This window comes from Plectropomus leopardus, chromosome 17 (assembly GCF_008729295.1).
Source record: "Plectropomus leopardus isolate mb chromosome 17, YSFRI_Pleo_2.0, whole genome shotgun sequence".
NCBI classification, from domain to species: Eukaryota; Metazoa; Chordata; class Actinopteri; order Perciformes; family Serranidae; genus Plectropomus; species Plectropomus leopardus.
In genome coordinates this window covers 27,500,245-27,521,890 of record NC_056479.1, presented here as the reverse complement: position 1 = coordinate 27,521,890, position 21,646 = coordinate 27,500,245, and the positions used below count along the sequence as shown (strand labels likewise).

At 37.1% G+C, this 21,646-nt stretch overlaps 1 protein-coding gene across 2 annotated transcripts in view; it reads left to right on the top strand.

Annotated features, from left to right (window-relative positions):
• LOC121956993 (choline transporter-like protein 2) overlaps positions 1 to 21,640 on the top strand; it is a 28,705-nt gene extending 7,065 nt beyond the window's left edge. The window contains exons 1-21 of one of the 2 annotated variants that reach the window (XM_042505454.1): positions 3,221 to 3,402; positions 7,693 to 7,741; positions 8,608 to 8,681; positions 8,791 to 8,875; positions 9,963 to 10,047; positions 10,259 to 10,372; positions 10,816 to 10,876; positions 10,973 to 11,096; positions 11,201 to 11,284; positions 11,409 to 11,521; positions 12,587 to 12,718; positions 13,021 to 13,120; positions 13,895 to 13,987; positions 14,938 to 15,022; positions 18,052 to 18,314; positions 18,399 to 18,493; positions 19,605 to 19,708; positions 19,817 to 19,890; positions 20,268 to 20,338; positions 21,206 to 21,294; positions 21,388 to 21,640. In XM_042505454.1, coding sequence (XP_042361388.1) covers positions 3,357 to 3,402; positions 7,693 to 7,741; positions 8,608 to 8,681; positions 8,791 to 8,875; positions 9,963 to 10,047; positions 10,259 to 10,372; positions 10,816 to 10,876; positions 10,973 to 11,096; positions 11,201 to 11,284; positions 11,409 to 11,521; positions 12,587 to 12,718; positions 13,021 to 13,120; positions 13,895 to 13,987; positions 14,938 to 15,022; positions 18,052 to 18,314; positions 18,399 to 18,493; positions 19,605 to 19,708; positions 19,817 to 19,890; positions 20,268 to 20,338; positions 21,206 to 21,294; positions 21,388 to 21,531 — 2,085 coding nt within the window. In that variant the 5' untranslated portion in view covers positions 3,221 to 3,356 and the 3' untranslated portion in view covers positions 21,532 to 21,640. Of the gene's footprint in view, positions 1 to 3,220; positions 3,403 to 7,692; positions 7,742 to 8,607; positions 8,682 to 8,790; positions 8,876 to 9,962; positions 10,048 to 10,258; positions 10,373 to 10,815; positions 10,877 to 10,972; positions 11,097 to 11,200; positions 11,285 to 11,408; positions 11,522 to 12,586; positions 12,719 to 13,020; positions 13,121 to 13,894; positions 13,988 to 14,937; positions 15,023 to 18,051; positions 18,315 to 18,398; positions 18,494 to 19,604; positions 19,709 to 19,816; positions 19,891 to 20,267; positions 20,339 to 21,205; positions 21,295 to 21,387 lie in introns of those variants that run through there. The other variant, XM_042505455.1, reaches the window with a different exon arrangement.
• Positions 21,641 to 21,646: the final 6 nt, after the last annotated feature.

Genomic DNA, 21,646 nt, shown 5'->3' with positions numbered 1-21,646 from the left:
AACTTAATGTATACAAACTAATACAAAGTGGCCTACTTTTTTTTTTTTTTTACCAACATTGATGTGTTGTGATGAACACAATAATGCATCAATAATAATAATCCAGTCAAATACATGATTATAAAATGAGCCATTCTGCCTATTGTATACTGTTATTTTTGGTACTTAAGTATATTTTGATGCTGCAACTTTTGTACTTTTACCCAAGTAAAAGTTTTAATGCAGGACTTGTAATAGTGTGTTTTTACACTGTAGTATTGCTTCTTTTACTCAAGTACAAGATGTTAGTACTCCTTCCACCTCTGATTGATACTTATAATCAAAAGCACAGTACGAACACAGGTAGTTTCTCTGTAAAGTGCTGTCCTTGTAAAAATGTGAAAAACAGTATGCATTTCATAATTAAATCCACGCCCTTACACACATAGCAAAAGTCATTTATATTTTTTAATAGTTTTAGTGAATGCTCAGGGGTTGTCTGGTTGCACGGTGGAGGCTCATTGGAATTAGATTAGATCCCTCTTAAAGCTTTTACCAGATTAAAACAGTTGCTCACTGCCACCAAAGAAAAAAATATATCAATAATTAATTTAACCTGTTAAAAAACCAGAACGGTGGGTTTTACGTCATACGTCACTCGCTGCACCGTCCCATGAGTCAGATTAGCTGTCAGCCAGTCCAAGCAAAATGTTCAGCTTTGATTGTACATGGATGTTAAACCTGAAGTATCAGTTCAAGAAATCAAATTCCCCTGAAACTAGTTTCAGAGTAACTTGAAAAAGTTTTTGTTATGGAAATTACAGTTGAGCCAGGACTCCTAATGGGAATTCCCATGAACAGTAACATTGGCAATAAAACAAGAACAGAGCAGATGGAAACTTTCAGTCAGTTTCTGTTAAAAACATTTAGTCTCTCTGTGGACTCTTTGTTAGGATTTTTAAGTAATCTGACATTTTCTGATTGCCTTTGGCTGTTGAATACAGAACAGAGAGTGGTCCAAAATGTCTACTGCATGAAAGCACCATGAAGGAAAGCAGGAAAAAATGCTACTTTTTTTCTTGTTTGGTCTCGGTGCAGTATCTCCATGTCTCCACTAGATGGGGGAAAACAGGAGTAGATCTACGTTAGCTGCTCCATATGGCAGTTAAGTGGCAGTTATTTAATATCACAAAATCATCACTTTTTTACTTTTTTCACCATTTTTTTATTTAAATGGGCAACATCTGTATTTTTCAGCCTGGATCATATTTCATGCAGGTTTTTGCGTCCAAGTGACTAATAGGAACAACATTTTTTCAGCCTTGAAACAGACTGCAGTGTAAACACTCGGGACATGTTCTCACAGTAATTCAGGTGCACTGAAAGTGCTTGTTTTTGCCACTGACAAACACAGATGATTATTTGACAAAATTTTAGAAATGATCCCGAGGGGGGTAGCTCTTTTTGTTACAGAGTAAGGTATTGTTTTAAACCAGCAGCAACCCTGAAAGTGCCCTTAACGAACACACCAGACTCAATTTAAATTAACAGTAATTTTATCATTGTAAAACACATCATTCAAAATCGACATAAGCTAAATAAAACTCACAAAAGCTGTCGTGGACCTTAGTCAGAAGAGGGTTTGGTAGAGGAACAGCTCTCGGTCCAAGTCAGGTCAGCCTCACCCTGATGCCGGCTCTCCTCTCTCTCTTAGTCTGGCGCTTTCAGTTTGGTTTCTCCTCTATGGTCTCACTAGCCGCTCAGCAGATCCTTTCGCGGTCCAAACCCCACACAACTTTTCCCATTGTTGGTACGTGCTTCTCTATCGTAGAAAAGTCGTACTTCAGCAGAAGAGGCCATGGTGTTGAAAAAAGTAGAAAAATATAGCAAAAAAGTAGCAAGCATTTGAAGAGCTACAGGATGCTGCATCTCAGGCGCTGCTGTTGTCATAGCAAACATTTGACACAGCTAAAAAAATAATAGAAATACTACTAAAAACAGCACAGTGACTATGAAAATATAAAGGAGAGTTCCTTAATGATCATATAGTCAGATATTAGTTAACAAAACATCGTATTTGAGAGGGGCTGGTGTTCAGTGTCATCAGGTATTTCTTCACCCTCTTTTAAAAAATAACTGTATTTGTTAAATGTGCAATGTCAGATGGTTAACTATTAAATTATTGAATTCCTCTGAACAAAGTATGACGCCTTGCTTTAGTTTTTTAGGCTGGAAGTGAAAACAACCTCTTGATGCTGCCTAGTATTAACCCTTTGAAACCTGGATCAACATCACTTTTCTTGTGCTGCATTCAGAAGCCTTTCATGACTATTTAAAGCTTTGAACCCGAAGTAAATTTGAATTGATTTCTTTCACAAACATGGCAAAAAAATCTATAAGCAACTCAGCAAGAAAGGCTCCACCAATGTTAAGAAATTAGTAGACTTAGAAATGATTTTTTAAAAGCAAGGGAAAATGTCCAGATAGTTCCAATTATAATAATTCAATTTTTATTTTTATTTTTTATTTTTTCACAGAATTATTTAATTTTAGCAGTTTTTTTCAAGTCATTGCCTTTTTAAAAGAAATCATCTTTTGTGTGTGCTAATTTTCAGTTCATTGTCTTGTACTTTCACATTTTCCTAATTTCTTGCTAATTTCTGGCTAATTTCTTCTTAATTTGCTCATTGCCTTCTTTCCCTGTTATTTTTTTCCAAGAACATAAGTCAATATGTTCAGTGTGAAAGGGTTAATGTTATGGTAATTACTACTATAAGAAGATTGATGGAAAATGGACATAGCACACCAGAATCTAATCATGCCTCCTCCTCCTCTGCAGCTTCAAAAAACACCACTGGAGGCACTGGTGTAGTTTCTCCTTGTTGTCTCCAAACACATGTTTTTGGTTACTTGACTTAAGTTTTTTTTCCTAATAAACAACACCAGTCCCCACCCTAACGCCCACATGTCCACGCCTCTTTCCTTTCAGCCTTGCTGTTGATACGTTAATTTGCATGTTTGGACTCCTTCATCTTCAAACATTGTAAAAAATCAGACAGAAAGAGGCGTTTTGTAGGTGGGGGGAGACAGAGGGGGATGCACAGGTGGGGCGCAGATTGGAAAGAGGCGGTTGTTTCAGTATAAACACAGGAGGGATGTGTGAGGTGAGGTGGAGCGTTTGTTGCTGCTCAGGCTCTCAGCTATTCAGGGACAGGTTGGACTGGTTTCTCCCTCCACAATAGTCGTGTTTCCCCCGCTCTCGCTCATTTATGCCAGCAGAGAGGGAGGAAGAAGCGAAGCAGATAAGGTGTAAAGAGCTCAACGAGTGAAACGATTCTCTGTACATTTCAACATTTGGCCCAGAGAGGAATTTCACCATGCCTGAGGAAGGAGAAGGAGAAGGGGAATATTATGGAAAGCATGGTAAATGCTCTTTTTGCTTTAGTTACGTGTTGCTTCACGGCTTTTTTCTTTCTGTATGAGAAAAGTCAAATGATCACCAGGAGGATTAGTGGTTAATTTCTAGGTGTTGCTTTTCTTCATGCTTAAAAAATATGTCTGTAGTCTATAATCTGAAGTGCGTAAACTGTTTTGAGTGAAACTGGAGCGGCAGTATCAGCATGTCAACATTGTAGGGCTGGGTGTGTGTGTTTGTGGAAGCTGCTGCTGCTGCTGGCTGCTCGGCTGATTATACAGGTGTGTGAGAGCAGGGAGCTCTTTTATCAGTGTTTTCTCTTACACAAATATTAACATGTTTCCTGTAGATAATCATTAAAAGAGCAAGCCTTTCCACTACTGAATCAGTGCTGTATTAAGCTTGTTGCTGGTTAAGTTAACAAGACCTCCTCTTTCTTTGTTTAGTCTGTAATATATTATTTTTTTAATTACTGAAAAGGCTCAGATATTGCAGATTATCACAAAACAGTGAAGATACTACAGGTGAAAACGCCGGTCAATTTTGAGATTTTCGGCAATTTTGCTTCCATGCCTTCTTCTTTCAGACTAGTGTAAGAAAACATCCAAAATACACGTTTAGATGTTTATTTTAGCTCAGAAGTACATTTTTAATTAGATAATGTGTCACTTGCGTATTTAAACATAACATTTCAGAAAATGTGTTATATAAAAAGTTTCATGGTGACATCTATTTGTTAAATTTTGTACCCTATTCATCTTTAGTGTCTTATTTTTGTATAAATTGTATCGAATATTTATCTTCTAGAAATATATCTAGGCTATTTTCTCATAATGAGTTCTTTATCAGACTCTGAGAAATCAGAAATCTCCCTTCAGTAGCACATTTTTTTTTATGGCCGTTGACAGTGTTTTCATCCAAAATACACATTTAGGTGTTTATATTAGTTCAGATTTCTTTTCTGGAAAATATATGCAACAAATGCATACAAATCATGTTGTTTTTTTCTCATACTGTGAGCCAGAAATGTTCACTTCAGTAGTATTTACATACACCAGACTTTTATAGTTATATTCCTGTCTATGATCTCTATTTTTTTTACAGAGGGATTTGTTCACATTTCATTCATAGCTTGATTTAAATAACATTTTATTCCTAAAACATGGCAATATTTTTTTCCTTTTGTGGTTGCTGAGTATTTTCTGACTTATTGAGTGATAAAAGGAGAGTTTCTCTGTAAAAACCTTTGACTCTAATATGTCGACAAAATGAAAGAAGAATTTTGAACCTGGCTTCATACAATGTTCAGATTCCTGTTCTGGAAATGGTTATTTAACCTTTTTTTTGTAGTAAAATTAAAAAAGAATAGTCCTAATGTAAATAATATAAATGAATATGGTATGATAGAAATAATGAAAAAAAACCACCTGTATTTGTCTTAAATATTCTTTTATGCTAGTTGCTAAATTTGTGCATTACAAATAAAATGTATTATTATTATTATTACAACTACTAATAATCAATTCGTAAAGTTGCGTGTTTATTTATTTGTTTTGCCCCTTTCACCTGCAGTTTTCCCCTAAATATTGCCTGAAATGGTCAAAAATGGCACCTTAGAGTGACATCATCACGCCATGAATATGAAATGCAACACTCATGCTCTTTCTCACAGGAAGCTGTGACTTCTCTTAGAGCTCATCTGCTAAATGCTTACTGCAGCACTATCCCGCAGACCATATTCATAATTAATATGGAAAGACGCCACGGAGAAAATCATACTCCTGTGTCTAGACTCTGAGCTATCAGGAGCCAAAGCTACACATGTACATTTACGTGCTGTGGTAGTGTGGGGTTGATGTTGGTGCTTTTGGGGATTTAAAAGCCTAAAGAGACAGTTTATCTCAAAATCCAAAAAAACATATTTTTCCTCTCACCTGTTGTGTTGTTTATCAATATAGATTGTTTTGATGTGAGTTGCAGAGTGTTGGAGATTTCGGCTGTAGATGTCTGCTTTCCCTTTAATATAATGGAACTATATGGCGCTCGGCTTGTGGTGCTCAAAGTGCCAAATAATACATTTTACAAACTCAATATCAATGTCTCTTTCCAGAAATCATGACCTGCTTACTCACAGTAATTCACACACCTTGTTGTAAGCAATGTAGGGACTATTTTCTTTCTGTAGAACTTCATTGTATAACTTTGCAGAAGGAGGCGTCAATCTACTCATGAACACGAGACTCGTGCTCATTGCAGCGTTAGATGTAAGCATTAATAGCGTCCTTGACTGAGCTGAAACATTAGATAGCTCAGTGGTGCTGTGAGCTAGCAGTAGATATACGCTTCAGCCGATGAGAAGAATTTTTCAAAGATTACAAAGATTAACTTTTGCAAACTGCATTATTTAATGCATTTTCCATCATCCAAAGCCTCCTGTTATGATCATCTTTAAGGAACAGCAATCATGTTCCCAGATTAAATTGACATGTTTAACCATCTAAAAGTAGTAGATATTTTCTCCTTAAATGTTATCTTTAGCTCAATTAACGTCAGTTTTGTGAATAATTAGTGTATTCAAGTTTTTTTAAGATTATTTTTGGGTCTTTTTAGAGTCAAACTGCTGCTGCGGTGAATACTTAGCCTTTGTGCACGGGGGCACCTGCTCTACCATGTGAGCTACTCAGCGCCCCGTTGTTGAGTTTTTTAAATGTGTGGTGTTTTTTTTTTTTTAATTTGTTTTTGTTTTTTTTAACTTTGAGTACCACAAGCTAAGTGCCATCTAGTTCCATTATACTGGAGAGAAGGCAGACATTTCTCCTGCCGATATCTCCAACGCTCTGCAACTCACTCCAAAACAGTCGAGCTAGATAAATAACACAACGGGTAAAAGGGATTTTGATTTTTGGATGATCTGACCCTTTAACAAGGCAGCCATGGTGTCAAAAAGTTGGCTATTTTCAATGCTATTTGTTTGTTCTTCAGTAATAAAGTGGCACTTTGCCTCCTTATTTCTGTCCTGGAGAGCACTGACCTGCTGCTGAGTGAAGTCATATTCCCCGATGAACTGAATTCAGAGTTGCAAGATGAATTTGCTTATGATAATAGCTGCTCTGCCTCCCGCCTGTGACCTCAGATAACCTGCAGCAAACTCAACTATATGCCTGCGCCTGCAATAATTATGAGAACCCGCAGACCATCAGTTCAGCACTCAGAATCTCAAATGACATTAACCCCTTGAAATCTGGAGCAACATCACTTATGATACTTGTGCTCCTTTCAGACACCTTTCACAAGTGTTTAATCCTTGAACCCTGAGCAAATTGGTGCGGTTTCTTTCAGAAATATAGGGAAAATAGTAGTGAGAAACTTGGTAACTAATGTTTCACTAACTGCAAGGAATTTTATACATTAAGAAAATTATTTTTAAGAAGCTAAAGGGAAAAATGTCAAAGGAAGAAAGAAAAAAGCTAGAGGAAACCTATAATTTTGCAACGTAATTTTAAACATGTATTTATGATAATTATAAATGTTAGTTTTTAAGCATCTTTTCCAGGTCATTTCTGTTTATAATCTTTTTTTCTCTGACTAATTTTCAGGTTATTCTTTTTAATTTTTGGGGTAATTTCTACATTCATTGCTTATTGCCTTCTTCCAGTGTTTTTAAAATCAATTAAGCCAATTTGCTCAAGTTTTGAACTGTTAAGTTAGACTGACTAGTGAAATATTGTACCAACATTTAAACTGCATGCATTGGAAATGACAAATACATGTGATTCGCTGTCTTACATCCATTTAGAGGACGTCTCCTCCTATTGTCACATCTAATTCTTAACAGATAAACAAAACTTACTCTGAGCTCTTTTTCTGGTGTGAAGGAGCGACTTCAGTTTTTGGCTTTGATTTTTATAGAATGTGTTTAACATTTCTAGGGTTTGTTATAAATCATGTATCAACATGACAATAATTGCTTTATCAAAGTGGATGTTCTTCAATAAATGATTTAGGTCCCCTCTAGTGGCTCAGTGAGTCATGTTGTCTCTCTCATGGGTTTGCCTCTGTTTAGTCACCAGGGAGGAATTTGTCGGGTTGCCAGGCGTGTCTGCCTGCAGGGAAGAGTCATCCCACAGAAGAATGGGAGGAAAGAGGGGGCGTACTGTTATTTAACCTTAAAAAAAAACACAATCTGGGTGCAAGGTGCATCTCTGTTTTTAACATTATGTTGCTCGTAGACCTCTTGCCATGCTCCAAAGAGTCACAATGCTAAGAGTGATAAATGCACTGCTTTTATTTTTCTGCAGGCGAGCCGAGAAAGTATGACCCGACCTTTAAGGGCCCAATCCAGAACAGGTGAGACAGAGAGATGATTGTACTGTACTGAATTTCTGTCTTTTTTTGAAAATTGTGTTGGCAGCCAGAAGATTTACAAAAAAGACAATTACAAAAACTTTTCTTCAAGCCTGTTTTGGCAAAAATAATACACTACAAAATCAAGTTCTTAAAGGTAATTGATAAAAATACAAGCCAAAAGACTAGTTTGCAGTTAAACAAGCAAAGGCACACATGGATACATAAATTATGAAAATAAAAAAAATAAAATAAAAGAATAAGAGGAGAAAAAGAAAGAATGTTTTTGTTAAATAAAATAACATAGAAAAAGGGAAAAATAAATAAAGTAAAAATAATTGCCATTTACTTTTGACTTGTTACTTTGTTTACAGAAAAGACATTAAGATTTCCAAATTAAAATAATTGAGTGCCTTCCTCATTAATTGCTGGTGCCAAACAAACATGTATACATTACAGAGCAAAACATGCAGGAGGAATGTTGATATTCACATTATGCACAAGTTTCTCACATTAAGTCTTATCTTTGAGGTTTTATAAAGTCCATCTAGACCATTTATTGACGAATTTATCTTGCTGTAATCTGAGGGAAAATGTCAGTTTCCTTATAATATATATTTTATGAGATATTTCTATCCAATCCTCCGTCGAGGGAGCGTGGGGCTTCAGCCGCTGACGAGGTGTAGCTTTTATAAATGCAGCCAAGAGGACTCTAACTCCTGGAAGTTTTCTCTTGTAAAATACTGCATAGATGTAAAACATTGAATCTGAGAGGAATAGTGGCTCTAAATACCTTCACTAAAACCGGATGAATATTCGTCCAAGAGTTTCTTTTTTTAACCATTTGAACTCTGCTCTCTCCTCTGCAGAGGCTGCACAGACATCGTGTGCTGTATTTTCTTCATTATTGCCATCCTGGCTTACATTGCAGTGGGAATACTCGGTAAGAAAACAGCTCTGCAGTTTGAATTATCTTAAAAAAACAAAAACAGTGTGAAATAGAAAAATAACCTACTATTTTTAATCTTTACTGTCTATTTTTGCGCTTCCAGCCTGGACTCAGGGCGACCCCAGGAAGGTGATCTATCCCACAGACAGTCAAGGCCAGTTCTGTGGGCAGGCGGGCACCCCACTTGAGTGAGTTTTCCAAGTATAGATCACAATTACAATTGTCCTTGTTTCTCTGCTGGACACACACACACACACACACACACACACACACACACACACACACACAGAGTAAGGACGTGCAGACTGGTGTGAACTGTTCTGCAAATGTCAATCAAAACAAAATACAGGTTACAGAACTTGTTTTAGTCACCAACTGTTTCACGCCATGTCTTCTTCATGAGGGTAGATACCAGCATTATCATCCTTTTCCTCAAGAATATTTTCTGGCAATTACAGTCGTACTTTACGTTAACCCATGACTGCATAAAATGATTGAATTCTGTTTTTTTAAAATACAAGGCAACAAACTTTGCATTGTTGCATCCTCATTTTTGAAATATGCATACGAAGATCTCTTTATGTCTTAGGCTGCAGTTGGTAACTTTAAAACAACTTTTTGTCATATTTGCTGAAACTCGCTGTATCCACAAAGTAGTACATGAGACGTAATCTGTGTAAAAAAAATCATATTCCCCCGCCTCCTCGTAATGCTTCTAATGGCGTTACGGCTGCTGAATGAAAACAGCCAATCGGACTTAAGGAGTTTCAAACCCAAACTTACTGATCGTTAAATTGTCAGACTAGACAAATATGAATCAAGATTGTGTTACTTTTTTGCCTGTTTCTCTCTTTAAATGTTTTCAGAAATAGATTATACTTTATTAATCCCACACTGGGGAAATTCACACAGTATAGCTGCTTAAGAGTCAGAACCAGACCAAAAATATAATAACATAAAGTATAAGATCTATATACACTATACACACCTTTTACTTACACAGATACTGTAAGTACATGATTGATAGTTGCACCGGATAACTTGAATACACAGTGTGGTATTTTTACTGCAAAAATATTGAAATATAACCTTTAAATATTTTCACACGGTAATTGGTAAAATGTTGCACAGCAGAAAATTGCCTGGCATACGACACAGTGTAAATATAAAGAAATATGTGTATATGGGCATATATAATGTGAATGTTCATTATGATTATCCAAAAAGTAAGCGTTTTCTCCTTCTGACCAGTTTGTTTATGTGTGTTTTAAACAGGAACAAGCGACTTCTGTTCTACTTCAACATCATGAAGTGTGCCAGCCCGATGGTGCTGCTGGAGTTTCAGTGCCCGACCACACAGGTGTGTGAACTCCACTCTACTTTGTCTTTCTTGTGGTGCAAAACATAAACTTTAAACTGCTGCAACTCAAAATCTAATTAGATTTAGTGTGTAATAAAGATTTGGGACACAGATATTGTTTGTTCCTTTTATCATCATGGTCATGACCAGTGGATGCTTTTCCTGCACTTGATGTTGACGTTTCCTGCTGTAAATGTTGCTTCCTCCTCAGATGTGTGTGGAGAAGTGCCCCGAAAAGTTCATGACGTTAGTCAAAGCCTACAGCAACAGAAATGACTTTGAGTACTACAAGAAATTCTGCAAGGAAGGTGTGACGAATACGATGGTGAGTCTGAAGCAATTTGAGACTTTTAGCCTCCTTGGATTCTTCTTTTCAGTGCCATTCAGTCATTTACATCCACAAATTATAGTCATAGCTTGATTTGGGCATTTATTTGGACTACTGTCCTTGTCCCAGTATACAAGCACCGGGGACGAATCCATTTATTGACTGAAGTATTACTGACTCCGTCACAGGTGGTGGAGATTTGCTCCCTTTCAGATAGTTGCAATAAACCTTTATTATTGATAAAAAACCGAATCACAATCATAGCTGTTTATCTACAGTAACTTCGACATCTTTACATGAATTAAGAAAGTCCCGTTTTAGTCAAATTTGACTTTGTCTAACATCATGTAAACGTACTGACTCTTTACTTACCTCGATTGTTTCACCATCCAAAAGTTTCCTCACACCTTCTTATCTGTTCTGGATGTGCTGTGTTTCAGGGTATACCAAAAATCCTCCAGTTAGGTCTCTGTCCTGCCATGCTGACCCCCAGCAAGCCCTGTGAGTTGGATCCAACATACACATTACATGTTGTATTCTTGTTACATTTTTTTTTACAATAATTTATATTTTCTGCACTTTCTCTGCCCTGTAAAGTCACTCGTAGGTGTTTCCCAGCTCTGGGTGAGAAAGGAGGGGTGATAACGGTTGGAAACAACTCCCACTTTGAAGATGGAAGCGGAAAGATCAGGGAGGCGAAGGACCTTGTGGACGGAGTCAAGTGAGTACATCACAGAATGACGCTGCTGTGTGGCGTGGCCGGTCCCAACCTGCCACGTTACATCATACAAACACACAGATAAACACACAGGAATCTCTCCTTAGGAACGCCACCGTGGTTATCGAGGCTCGTCAGGTGGTCATGAAGATCTTTGAGGATTACACGCAGTCCTGGTACTGGATCCTGTTGTAAGTCACTCACCCACATTTCTAAATCTTTTTGATCCAGTTAATGAACGAAGCATGAGCTGGTTTCACCGCTCACTCACGCTCTGCGCTCTCCTTCCCTCCTCCCGCCGTCATCTCTCTGCAGAGGGCTGGTCATTGCGATGCTCACCAGCCTGCTCTTCATCATCCTCCTGCGCTTCCTGGCAGGTATCATGGTCTGGGTCATGATTGCCTTGGTGATAATCGTCATAGGATACGGTAAGATCCAAAGTTTATAAAACTTATGTTTGTTATACTCAAAATAGTTCCTCAGGGGCTTGTTTTAGAAAGCAGGTCAAATTCTTTTTGGGGTCAGAGAAATTTTTTTTTACTGATTAAAAAAACTATTTTTTTGGCAAGAAAAAAACATTATTTTTTGCAGAAAAGTCTTGGGGGTTTGCGAAAAAAAAATTCACAAGAAAAATCATTTTTTTGAGAGAAAAATACTTCTTCTGCAACAAAGAACTTTTTTGTACGAAAAATTTATTTATAAAAAAATCCAATTCACAAAAATCCACAATAACATTCGCTAACAGTCAGATGCAAAGCAAGAAATAATTTACCTCCGACCAGACCAATAACACAAAAAAGTTCCTAGAGAGAGCAGTTATAATTTGTAGGGAGAGGATAATGTTTTTTTTAAAAAAACTCAGCATGCGTATAACAATGAAAAGTATGTGCATATCAATTAAAAGATGTAAAAACAAAAACTGTTCTTATGGTATAAGGACCAGGAAGTGGGTAAACTGTGTAAAACTTTATTGATTATGGAGCCTCCCTGTGGACAGAGGCGGTAGCTAACTCATAAGAAGAGGTATTATGGACCAGATTGCTGACTTTAATTGTTTGGTCCTGGTTTAAATGTCCTTCAGTGTGCAGGTTACCTTTAACTTTACACTGAAAATGACCACAGCAGGCTTACTTTAATGAATTACAGAGTGGAAGTCTATTTTAATGCAGGCTAAAGAGTGATCAGGCGAGCTGCATAGAATAAATCTCCATGATAACTTATGTGCCTCTGCTTTCATGCAGCTGAGTCAATGCTAAATTCAGCCTGGATACCTGGAAAATCCACTGTCCTAGTTTTGTGCAGTAGCTCCCAGTTTACTGGAAAAGATCTGTTTTCTTTCAGGCCCAGATATTTGTTGCCCAAAGTGCCGTCTTTCTCCCCTTATACATTCACACTGGAAGATTATTTTTTATCATGTTTTTTATTTCTTCTTTGTTGCACACTGCTTCCATTTAAAAGTTTGTTTTGTGCCATGTGTGTTTATTGCTCTTCAGGTATCTTCCACTGCTACATGGAGTACGCTGCCCTGAAAGGAGAGCCGGGCGCTGATGTGACTCTACAGCAACTGGGCTTCCAGACGGACTTCACCGTCTACCTGCAGATCAGACAGACCTGGCTGGCCTTCAGTACGTACACAACACATCTGTACTGACCGTCATATCCTCTTGTTAATGTCCATTTGTGTAAGTCACTCTTGGGCAGACTGGGAGTAAAAGACAATCGTGTTTGAACAAATAATGGACCAGAATAAGGTCCAGAATACAATTCACTTATGAAAATGAAATATAAACTACATCGTATTTGCTGATTTAGTGTAATAAACAGAAATGCAAAATTAAAAAGTTAGTAAGATGATTTATAATCCGCACAGCGGATGTTGCTGTAAAATGTGGACGCCTTTAAGACCTCTGCCACTCTCCTCCTGTAGTGATCATCCTGGCCATCGTGGAGGTCATCATCATCCTGCTGCTCATCTTCCTCAGGAAGAGGATCCTCATTGCTGTCGCTCTCATCAAAGAAGCCAGCAGGTCAGACTTCACGTCAGAGCTGTAGACACTTTAATAATAATAATAATAATGATAGAAATATTTTTAATCATTATATTTATAGAGCACTTTTCATATAAGGCCCGAGCTCAAAATGCTTCACAAAAAAATGCATCACACACAACAAAAAAAAGACAAGATCAGACAGTCAAAAGACAGGCATTGATAAACAAGATATAAAAGTAAAGAGATGAGTAACAATAGCAAAAATGAGAGTATTTCTATAAAATAATAATTACTTAACAGGCAGATTAATACATAGATAGATACGTCATTTAAAAGTGTTCATAGAGCTGCTTCTTGTTTAGCTTTTTTTTGCATTAATAATTTTGGAGGAATTTTTAGGTAACAAATCTGTGCTGCCTATTTTCTTGTGTGCTTTTTTAAACTCAGCAGCAGAAGATCTGAGAACTCGTGAAGGACTATAAAACGACAGAGAGGCTGCAATGTAGTCCAGTCCCAAACCATTAAGAGCTTTAAAAACATTTTACTCAACTGAGTTTTCCGAAGGACAGTAAAAAGTTTTGCAGTAATCTAATCAATTAGAAATAAAAGCATTGATAATTTTTTCAGCATCTAAGATGAGTGGATGGGAGGAAAAACAGATCGATGACAGTTGAGATGTTAAATTGTTCTGACTTAAAATGTGTTTACTGTGACTCATACTAATAAATTATTGGCACAGATGAAGTAATCCAATACAATTTATAGTGATGATTTTTTTGTTTTTGCTTGTTTGTGTTGTTGTGTTTACAGAGCCATCGGTCACGTGATGTCTTCCCTTTTCTACCCGCTGTTCACTTTCCTCCTCCTGGCCATGGTCATCGCCTACTGGGCAACTACTGCTGTGTATCCTTTCTAATTACAGAAAGTCAGCGATATTAGGCGCACTTCAGATGAACTGCACCTCGGCTAGAAAGCAGATGAGATCAGGCGGCAGCAGCATGGATCGTAACAAAAAAGCCGGACAGTTTCCAGCTGTCTGCGGTTGAAACTAAGAGCCAATCAGCTCCTGCGGTTATTGTTGCCCACGTGTAAATTATGTCAGAGCAAGTCGGCATCTAGATGGACCCAAATCTAACAAAAATGCATTGTGCGGTGATCGGCCGTGACCATTTTAGCCTATTATTTAGAATTGACTGTAGTCAAAGACGTAAGTAACAGGTAAGAAAATTAACACAGCTCCTACAGTGGAGTGACTGCTTTCAGAGAGAAAAACTAAAGCCTATGTGCCATAAATTATTTAAAATAACACCTTAAACTTTAAAGTATGAGACATTTTGTGACACAGCGGTGGAAAACAATTAAGAAGCCTTAATTGCCCTGATAAACAGTGTAGTTGTGGTAACTTGCAGCTGCTTGAGTGATTTAAAAAATGTACAAAGTCACCATCCAGTTTGTTCTGAGGGAAAGTCTGCGTGAGGTGCATATTTGATGAATGTGGACAGGTTTAGGCACTTCCCAAATGCGCTTGTTTTAGTTTGGGAGTCTGCAAGTTCAGTAAAGCCCAGAAATTTGGATTCAGGCTCATTTTTGCTTTGACAAACGTTAAATGTTAAGTGTGTGCAACTGTTTTAAGCAGAAATAAACTTTATAAAGTACATTTGGATAGGTAATACAGCTCACGTGACAGAGCTGTATTACCTATCCTTTGAAACTTTGACACTGAACCCTAAATTGCGCCCCGATACTGGTGTAAAAGTGTGTCAAAATGGATCTAATGTGATTTTTAATGAGATGTTGAACGATGTTTGAAGTCTTTAAAGGTTCTGGTGATCATCCTTAATAAAAGTGATCAGCTTCTTGTCTACCTCGAATGAACCCATCTACAAAGTCTTCAATGAGACAGAATGCGAACACTCAAGAAAAACTTGTGACCCTGCGGTGAGTTTTCACTTTATTTATTTATTGATTAATGTTGAATTCTTGTTTTCACAGTGGTGCCATCAAGAAGAAGAAATCTGTAAAGGATAAAGAAAATAAATGTGGAAATATAAGGAGAAATTATTTATTAAGTAAATAAAAATTGTGCGTTAAAAGAACTTGTTGGATATTTAACTTTGTTCTGCTCATGATGTTTCCTTTCCTGATTTACACCGTTAACACATTGACGTCGCTCAAGTTGGTGTTGCATCTACTTCCAGCTCGGCACTTCAAGAGCAAAAAGGATAAGAATTGGGGAAAAATAAAGGGATACAAATAAATAAATGACAGCACAGAAAAATAAATACACAAACTAATTAAACTAACTAAGGTTCTTTATCTGCAAAATAAATATATATTTTTAAAAACTGTATAAAAACATACGTTTTCAAATGTGATATATTAGGGCCTGAGTGAACGAATTGTGCTGTCCAAAGCGCAGAGCTATAGGGAATGTCGAAAATAGTCAAACTGCCAGGAGGTTTGGCTCAGTGGGTAAATCAGATGGTTAGTGTGTCTGAGGTCGCTGGTTCAAGTCTCACCTGGGTCAGGTGAATTTTGCTGTCCAAAGCACAGCCAAAGGGAACATTAAATACATTAAGTTGGTTTGAGAGACAGAAGGTTGGGGGAGACAGGAAAGTCAGTCTAGTTACAGGCAGGTGGGTTGTGAGACAGGAAGGACAGTCAGGACACAGGAAGTTGAGGTGAGAAACAGGAAGTTGGTTTGAGAGACGGGAAGGTTAGTCAAGTTACAACAAGTTAAGTTGAGAGACAGGAAGTTGAGTGAAGGTAGAAGATGGAGGTAGAGAATGAGAGTATAAGAAGTGAAAATAGGAATAGAAAGGTCAGAAAGTAGAAGATGGAGGTAGAGGATGAGAGTATAAGAAGTGAAAATAAGAATAGAAAGGTCAGAAAATAGAAAGTAATGGACTGGAATAGGAAAGTCAGGAAAGTGGGAGAGTATTAATGTAGGAAAGTTAGGCGCATAGCACGACGCAGCCCAGCGCGAGTCTGTAAACATGATACGTACCTTAAGTTTTGAATGACAGGGAGCAGTCCTAAAACGATCGATGGCGTACCTTGCAACGAACACTTAAAACAGTTTAAAAACAAACAATGGTCTCCTTGTATCCGGAATTTTTACTTATTGAATACTGAATTTTCCTGCCGAGAACTTAGTTGATTATCGGCCTGACTCATATATCAGTCGAGTATTCGACAGACGTCACTGCCGATACTGAATTTTCCGTTTCAACACCATATGATGGATATATCAGCCATTATCTTATTTATGCCATAAAATCTAGTTTGGCTGTAGATTCATACAGTTTAGACACTGGCTGTGATATTGCAGAACAAAATCAAGGAATATGGGCCTGACTCATATATCAGTGGAGTATTCGACAGACGTCACTGCTGATACTGAATTTTCTGTTTCGACACCATATGACCGGTATATCAGCTGATATTTTATTTATATGCCATAAAATATAATTTTGCTGTAGATTCATACAGTTGAGACACTCATTGTAATATTTCAGAAAAAAATAGGCACGTTAAGTTGAGTGATATATAGTTTTGGCTGATAAATCAGGTGAAGTTGTCACGAAACAGGTAAAACCAGTATCGGCAGATGCGTCTGACAAAATCAAGGAATATTGGCCTGACTCATATATCAGTCGAGTTTTCGACAGACGTCACTGCCGATACTGATTTTTTTCCTCCCGAGAACTTAGTTGATTATCGGCCTGACTCATATATCAGTCGAGTATTTGACAGTCGTCACAACAACACCATATGACCGACATATCAGCTGATATTTTATTTTATTTATGCCATAAAATATAATTTTGCTGTAGATTAATACAGTCAAGGAATATTGGTAACTGGTATACTTTGTCCATTAGAGAGTACTGACATGTTTTAATATTTAAATGTATGGCATTTTGTTTATTTGTTTGACACAACTGTCTCCTTGTCTTGAATATGTATAGTTTTTGCCAATTCTGGCATAATCCGGTAAATTTCAGCCATGGATTTTGTACTGTTGTCACCTTAAAAGTCACCTGTCCTAAATGAGACTTGATCCCACAACTTCAGGGACACCAACCAGCTGTTTAACCCACTGAGCTAAACCTCCTGACACTAAAACTGCTTTCGACGTTCTCTTTCACTCTCTCCGTTGGACAGCAGTCTTTAAAATACAGACAAAGTTACAAAAGTTTTGTCTCACAATCTGAAACACTCAGATAATCCAACTGATATTTAGACTATTGGTCTAGTGGTTTGCGCTGCTTGTAAAATTCACCTGTTTTGTATGGGATTTGAACCCACAATCACATGGTTTACAAACAAGCACTTTAAGCACCTGAGCTAAACCTTCACACATGGTTTGTGATTGAAGTTGCAGTTCAGACTCTTGTTTGGGACTCAACACTACATATAGGGTTTTTGTTTTGATATTAATAAATTTACATGAAGTTTTTTATGGTTTGGTCTACAACTGATGTACACCGAGATGTTGTGGAATTAATGTGCCCTCCAGTGACATCTAGTGGGCCCTGGAAGTACTACACCATCTGAAATATCTCAGTCCAGGGTCCAAAGTCCGCGTGCATAATCCGACTTTCACTGAGGGGAGTGCAAGGTTATAAACTTATTTACTCATTTCTTATCTGTTTATTTATTCCTCTATATATTTCCACAGATATTTTCTTATTCTTTTACAGATTATTTCTTTTGTATGTCACTCCTTTTACTCTATACTTTTTAATTTTCCTACAATTTTTAGAAATGTTAATATTTTATCCTTATATTGACCTTTTGGACTGTGATTCTTCCCTTTAATTTTTTCACTCATGAATGTAATTTTTGACATTGTCACAGACTGTGATTGAATTGATTGAATATTTATGGCTCCATCACATTAAATAGAAATCTTTCGGACTACCAGAGTGTGTATATAACGTCTCTATATAATCTTTGTTCAGAACTTCTCGACCAGTCCTGAGAAAACACAGTGTCCTGACTCCGAGTGCCTTTTTGCCTTCTACGGCGGAGAGACTGTTTACCACAAATACCTGATCGGCCTGCAGTTCTACAACGTCTTCCTCTTCTTCTGGTGCGCCAACTTTGTGACGGCTCTGGGACAGATGACTCTGGCCGGGGCCTTCGCGTCATACTACTGGGCCTTCGTCAAGCCGGATGACATGCCTGCCTTCCCCGTGTTTTCCGCTCTAGGGAGATCTCTCAGGTGTGTGTGTGTGGAGGAAGTCTCGGTACATCTCACATTTGACACTTAAAACCTTGTGTGAAAGTCACTTTTTTCTTGTTTCAGGTATCATACAGGAACTCTGGCGTTTGGCGCCTTTATCCTCTCAGTCATTCAGATCATCAGGGTTCTGCTGGAGTATCTGGACCACAAGCTGAAAGGTCTGGTGCTGTTTTTGACTATAACAACGTCTGTTCGTGGCTACGATCCTTAGTTTTCATAGCATTCAGTGCTGAATTCAGCACTGTATGCTTAACCTTTGGCGGTAATTAATTCAAATAGTTTCTGGTTATTTCTGATTGTTAAAATAATGACGTGCACAAATGTTAAAGGTCAGATATGAATGTGTATTTAAATCTTCAAATGCAGTGGTTCTTAACCGTTTTTCAATGATGCATTTGCACTTATTTTTTGCAGCGTACAAACGTAAACATGATAGTGTTTGTCGCAGCTGTTGGCAGTTGGATTTAGAATAGAAATATTGAATATAAAATGCTGTTTATCAAACTAGAACTGCAACAATTGAATTAGTTGTCAGTTGTTAAATTAATTGCCAACTACTCTGATAATTGATAAATCAGTTTTGAATGATATTTTTAAAGAAAATGTATCTGATTGAAGCTTTTTATATGTAAATATTATCTGGGATTTTTACTCTTCGATGACAGCAACTAAATATCTGATTTGTGGGCAAAAAAAGACATTTTAGGACGTTACTGTCAACTTTGCGAAACACTGATCTATATTTTTCTACATTTTCTCACATTTTTAGTACAAAAAAACTAATCCATTAATTGTACCTATATTAACATTTTTTACATTGAATTTAGTAGTGCATAATTCTTAAAATGATTACACTTTATTAACAATGTTTATTTTTTTAATACTTTATTGTCATCCTATCTTGACACACATACGCATTATTATATAACCTGTGCAGTGATGACATAAACAGTGATATTAGGTGCAGCATTTCATAACAGACACATGACAATAAGCTGACATAAATAATTGCACAGTTTACAGTAGGTTTAAATTACTATATTGACTTTACACAAAATCTGCCTTCTGTGTTCCTTAAAAATTCATACGCTCTACTATCAAGCATTGGCAACTAAGACAAAATCTAATTATAAATTGTACACAATAAAGGAGAAAAAAAAGGAAAGAAAAAGAAGGAAAAATAGAAAATACAGAGCGTTATTTAAGGTCGGGTCAGTCCCAGTGTCAGTTAAAGGTTTGCTCACCTGTCAATCATGGTTTCACTCACAGGAGCCCAAAATAAGTTTGCCAAGTTCCTGTTGTGCTGTCTGAAGTGCTGCTTCTGGTGTCTGGAGAAATTCATCAAGTTCCTAAACAGAAACGCCTACATTATGGTTAGTCGTTCACACATTTAAGTCCCTGCACTGCATCCATCATTCAAGCTCAAAGTTTTATTTGTATTGTTTGAGATTTTTAATGTAATGAGTGTCTTTGGACTCTAGGTGGCAATTTATGGTAAGAACTTTTGCACGTCTGCCAGAGATGCCTTTATGCTCCTGATGAGGAACATGATCAGGTGAGTGTCAGAGTTTTAATATTTGCAGTATTTTTTATTTTTTGTTTTCATTTCAGTTTAGCTTCAGCTAAAGTTTCTAGTGTGGGTTTGCATGTTTCACATAAGTTTTTATTAGTTTAACAATGTTAGTTTTTATTTAGGTGTTATTAGTTTCAGTCCTAGTTTTTTAAAATTGCTTAATCTGAACTTTTGTAATCTTGTTCCAGACAAACTCGACACTAAAACACTGTATTTTTTTTGTTTATTTTTCTTTTATTTATTTTTTCAGTTTTAGTTTTGCTTAACTATAATAGCCTCTGAAATTGTATAATTTTACACACACAAAAACATACACACACATTCATGTAAAGGCTCAATAAATCTGTTTAATCCCTCAGGGTGGCTGTTTTAGACAAAGTGACAGATTTCCTCTTATTTCTGGGCAAACTGCTCATCGTCGGGCTCGTAGGTGAGTCTGTTTGTTTCACTCTTTTTCTTCATGCATGCATTTGTCTTTGTAATTATACTCTGTATTACAGTATTTTTCCTGCAGAAAATGCATGTGAGATTTATGTGTGTGCCGTGATTCATGATTTGTGGATTTATAATCATATGATACAACTTATTCTTAACGTATTGGCTGGGTTATTGATGTAGCGGGAGCTGCGGGTCGTAACAGTGATCTTATTTACAGTCAGTCAGTGTGAAACAGCTCATGCTCGAGAGCCTTTGGGGTCGTTTTTGCATCGTAGTGTGGACATAGATATTTTATAAAACTTGACTTTGGGCCACATGACAAAGTTACACAATAATAAAGTTTAGGATTTCAAAAGTATAGTGTGTCACAAAAACTGTCATAGTATAACATGTCTTTAAAAAGATCATTATGTTTTTATTATTAAGTAAAAAAAATCATTTTGTATGTCCTTTATATTGTATCCATATAGTATGTCAAAAAAAAGCCATGGTGTGATATGAAAAAGCCAAAGTATCGGATGTCCTTAACACAGTCATATTAATTTGTAAAATAGTTTAGTATGTCATAGTTATCTTCGTTTTAAAACAATGTTCATGTATAGTAGTCATAAAGATCATATTGTATCGTTTTTCATTAAAAAATAAATAACAAGTCTTCAAAGTATATGGTATACGTGGACGTTTCAGGTGTCAAAAACATTTCCGTCAACAGCAGGGCGTTGTTTAGCGTATGTGTTGGTGCTGCTTCTCCAGATTAGGGATGCACCACAGAACATGGATAAGTGTCCCGTACAAACACATATACAAACAGCCCAACGTTCCCGTTAACAAAGTGAGGTTTCATGTTGTTTTTCGACAGGGATCTTTGCCTTCTTTTTCTTCTCTGGGAGAGTGAAGGCCTTTGAGGATACGGCTCCACATCTACACTACTACTGGGTGCCCATCCTGGTGAGTCTGCTGCTTCTTTCTTTCCCAAGAAAAACTGATCTATTGTGTTTCTTTATGTTTATGAATGAAATGTTTTTTTCTGGTTCTCGCCAGACTGTGGTGGTTGGATCCTACCTCATCGCCCACGGATTCTTCAGTGTGTACGCCATGTGTGTGGACACGCTGTTCCTCTGTTTCTGTAAGTCGCTCCGCCTCGGTCACTGTTGCCTCCCATGTTATTGCGTCCAGATTATGTAGAGTCCATCTGACTGTGGACAAAGAAACCAGCATCTCAGATCAGATAAATCCTTTGAAACCAGAGCAAATTGCCTTGATTTCTTTAAAAGAAAACATGGGAAGAGAGCAAGAAACT